Source organism: Nicotiana attenuata, chromosome 11 (assembly GCF_001879085.1).
Source record: "Nicotiana attenuata strain UT chromosome 11, NIATTr2, whole genome shotgun sequence".
NCBI lineage: Eukaryota > Viridiplantae > Streptophyta > Magnoliopsida > Solanales > Solanaceae > Nicotiana > Nicotiana attenuata.
Genome location: NC_031999.1, coordinates 4,956,120 through 4,960,320, shown reverse-complemented (window position 1 = coordinate 4,960,320; position 4,201 = coordinate 4,956,120). Strand labels below are relative to the sequence as shown.

Sequence of the window (4,201 nt, the reverse complement as noted above, 5' to 3'; positions counted from 1 at the left end):
CTAGTTCTATCTGTGTTTCTATTTCGTACTTCATTTCTTGGTATATTTCTGCCTGTGGTTGCGCATTTACATTGGGACTACGGACGTGGGATTCCGGTAGCTCCCCCCCCCCCCCCTTGTCTGTTTACTTTGGGACTGCGGGTTAGATTCCCGATAGATCCCCCTGCATATTGATAGCTGGACTATGAGACGGTATCCTGGGAGATCCTCATTGTTACCATTGGTATTGAGCTGTACTTATTCTGTGTTTGCTCTGTTCTTTGTGTATTTGTTATTGCTTTGTTTAGTCTGTCTTATTCCACTGCTGTACTCACTGTTACTGCCTATTTTCATACTGTTGATTTATATTATATTGTTCAACCTCAGTAGGGCCCTGACCTTCCTCGTCACTACACAACCGAGGTTAGGCTTGGCACTTACTGAGTACCGCTGTGGTGTACTCATGCCCTTCCGGCGCATGTTTTTCATGTGCAGATCCAGGTACCTCTACTCAGGCGCACTATCCTTGAGGCGAGGAGATACGCGAAGACTTCGAGGTATATCTGCCACGTCCGCAGACCAGGAGTCTCTATTTTGTTCCAGCTTTAGTATCTAGTTTATCCCTTTTCCCTCAGTTGTTTAGATATTCTGGAGTTAGAGCAGCGTACTATGTTTCTATTAGCCTGTGGTTCCCGTGAGTTTCCGGGTTTTAGGATTGAGTTGTAGACATCCGCATTTCTTTTGAGTTGTATAGGCCGAGCGGCCTTATATGCAGTTATTATTTTGATATGTTCAGTTCTAATTAATTATTCCGCAAGTTAGGTTGTTATTTCCGCATCATTAGGCTTACCTAGTTATAGGGACTAGGTGCCATCACGACATGTTCACGTAGGGCGAACTAGGTTCGTGACAAATCAGATATGTACTAAACGTATGGTTTGATATCAAACTAAATACAAGCAAAGGAATGCTTGTAACTTCAGATGAAGAACTCAGTACGTGTATACATTTGCTTACAACTGATTCAGCCTACAAGAATTGCCATTTCGTCATCAAAAAAATACAACCTTCAGAATCTGCAGCACTCAACCAATGTCTTGCATATGCGATAGATTCAGAACCTGAGGCTGACTATCAACATGAAGTACGATAGACAATAAGAAGTAGACAACGGGCAACAACCTTCTAACATTACAGCTGCTTTAGAATATATAGTGCTGCCACAATTACCCCCTCCTCCAATTAATTCATACCAGTTTGTCGGTGAGCAAGAAGAAGAAGGACAACTAGTAATGCAAATTGACAACCAACACACAATCCAACAAAGCTTTTTGTTACCTTCTGCAATGATAAGCAACAACGAAGATGAAGTAAAGATGGAGCTTATACCGATACCATCAGATAGAATTGAAGAAATTGCTGAAACTTCTTGTGCTTCTCAGAAATCAAGAAAAAGAGTGAGGAGAAAGGTGAAGGAATCTCCACCATGTAAAATACTAAGGCACGATGCGTTGCCTGAGGAAGTAAGAGTTGGATCAATCTTTGAGAACAAACAAAACATGACTAAATTTTTCAGCAGCTTGGAGATAAACCAGAAAGTTGAATTCACTGTTGTTAGATCATGTTCCAAGAGATACGAGCTGAAATGCATCGTGGACAAATGTGGTTGGAATGTACATGCTACCAGAATAAAACATTCCACACTGTTCAGGGTGATAAAATATCATAACATCCATGAATGCTCGGTTGATGCAAGAAAATCAGATCAGAAGCATTCTACATCAAAATTTATAAGTGAACAAATTATAGAACATGTTCGAGACAAAAAGATAGAGGTTACACCATCCTTTGTAGAAAATGAAATGAAAAAGAAATTTGGAATTGACATTGGTTATCACAAGGCATGGCGTGCTATTCAAAAAGCTGTTGCTTGCATAAGGGGAACACTTGAAGAGAACTACCAGATTCTTCCTTCATACCTACACATGATGGTGGCCAAAAACCCAGGAATGTACACAAGCATAAAAAAGATGCTCAAAATAGGTAAGCAAAACAATACTAACCATCAGCCTGAAGTTCAAATGTTCCTATTCGAAAAAATTCACACCTTTTGATTTGTTTTTTTCGTGTTTCACTGTACAGATTTGCTTACATGTTCTTTGCTCCTGCGGCATCAGTAGCTGGTTGGTCCTACTGTAGACCCGTTATTGCAGTAGATGCAACGTTTTTAAAGTCCAAATATCGTGGTGTTCTATTTGTTGCTGTATCAAAGGATGCAAACAATCAAATCTTTCCTCTATGTTTTGGTGTAGCAGAATCAGAAAACAATAAGGCATACATTTAGTTCTTCGGGGAAATGAGAAAAGCAATTCAAGTCCGTCGTGAACTGGTTTTCTTGTCAGATAGAAACCAATCGATCGCAAATGGGATTAGAAAAGTTTTTCCTGAAGCTCACCATGGTATCTGCCTCTATCATTTTGAGAAAAATTTAAAGCAAAGACATGCAAAAGCCACGGTAATAAATCTTTTTCAAAGTGCTTCAAGGTCATACAAACGTGATGATTTTAATCAGTTAATGTCCCAACTCAAAAGTATTGACAAGAAAACATATAATTACATAATGGAAGAGCCTCCCGAGAGATGGGCACGATCGTGGTTCCCACGACAACGTTATGATATGCTAACAACAAACATGGTAGAATCAATGATTCTGTTTTATAAAAGGGAGAGAAATGCCTATTTTAAGAATGTTAGATTTCATCCAAGAAAAGTTGGGAGAGTGGTTTTACGAACGGAGAAAAAAGGCAAATGAAACTTTTCACAGAGTATCAATATGGGCAGAAGAAGAGATGACTAAGAAGATGGACTTGGCTTGCAAAATGTTTGTGAGTATATTTATTAACTTCAGCTTTTTATATCTGTTGCACTGCTTTACTGCTTACACTTAAAAAATTTCATACTTTTTTTTGAAGCAAAAATATACTAATATAGCTTGTCTTAATTTTTTATTCCTTGTTAGGTGTTCAACCTTGACTCAATGTTGTTTAGAATAAATAGTGAAGGAATCGAATTAATTGTGCACTTAAAGAAGAGAACTTGTGACTGCCTGGAATTCCAACTGGATGAATTGCCCTGTCCACATGCAATTGCTGCTATTAATAAGAGATATTTGCAGAAATCTGATTACTGCTCAAATTGGTATTCAAGGGAAACATGGTTGAAAACATATGAAGGACATGTGAATACAGTCGGAGATCAAAAATCATGGGAAATACCACAAAATGTACAATCTGAGATCACAAAACCTCCCGATGTAGAGATTTTACAAGGAAGAAGACAAAAGAAGAGGCATATACCTGCGACTGAATCATCAGTACCATTCAAGTCTACCAAATGCAGTCGATGTAAACAAGTTGGGCATAACAGAACAACTTGCTTGTCTTCTCCAGCACCTCATCCATATTCTAAGAAACACACTGAAAAAAAACTCCAAGCTGCAATAATCCTTGGTCTGAATTTAGACTTTCTTTATTATATAACATAATTGAAATGCGATTTTTTTCATAGGAATAAAAAAAATAAGGTCTTGGACAATTTTATATACTGCTAAAGTATAAATCACTCATTTTTGTTGCGCAGGCTTACAGGTTTGGTTGCATATTAAAAAAGTACACAATGACTTCTGCGAGAAAAACTTCAGGTTACAGTATGTGAAATACATATCCTTAAACAAACACACAAACACACATACAAACACTCACACACACACAGATATGTGTATAGCACACAAAAAGAAACGCATGTACAAACAAAAGTTGTAGCATCTCTAAGAAACTAAGAAGTATAAAGCAAATATCAACAAAGAGGGTGACAATTACATTGATATGAAACGATGTTAGAACAACACACATATTACAAATAAAACTTCAGCTCCCTGGGCTGAAGTTATACAAAATTAACCTAAAAATTCAGCTCTATGGGCTGAAGTAAACAAAAATCATACCATTGGAACATAAAAAAAGGATTACAAATACTAACAATCATCACTATCATCACCATCATCATCATCATCACAGTACTCCTCAATTTCTCTAAATATCTCATCATCATCACTATCGGAGATAACAATAGGGTAGTCGGGCAAAAGACCACTGAGTCCAAGAAGATCAATCTTCAACTTGTTAAATTCATCACGCAGCTGAGTTTGTTCGACGATTACTCT

General features: G+C 37.6%; 1 protein-coding gene across 1 annotated transcript; it reads left to right on the top strand.

Annotated features, from left to right (window-relative positions):
* Window positions 1,356–2,323, top strand: LOC109234667. The gene is made up of 2 exons (XM_019400736.1): window positions 1,356–1,990; window positions 2,122–2,323. The coding sequence occupies exons 1-2, from the start codon at window positions 1,356–1,358 to the stop codon at window positions 2,321–2,323; spliced, it is 837 nt and encodes a 278-aa protein (XP_019256281.1).

Bases quoted from the DNA above. Each gene is read 5' to 3' on its own strand.
- LOC109234667 (XM_019400736.1), top strand. From the start codon at position 1,356: ATGGAGCTTATACCGATACCATCAGATAGAATTGAAGAAATTGCTGAA. The intron at 1,991-2,121 runs GTACACAAGCAT...TTCACTGTACAG, and splicing joins GTGGCCAAAAACCCAGGAAT to ATTTGCTTACATGTTCTTTG.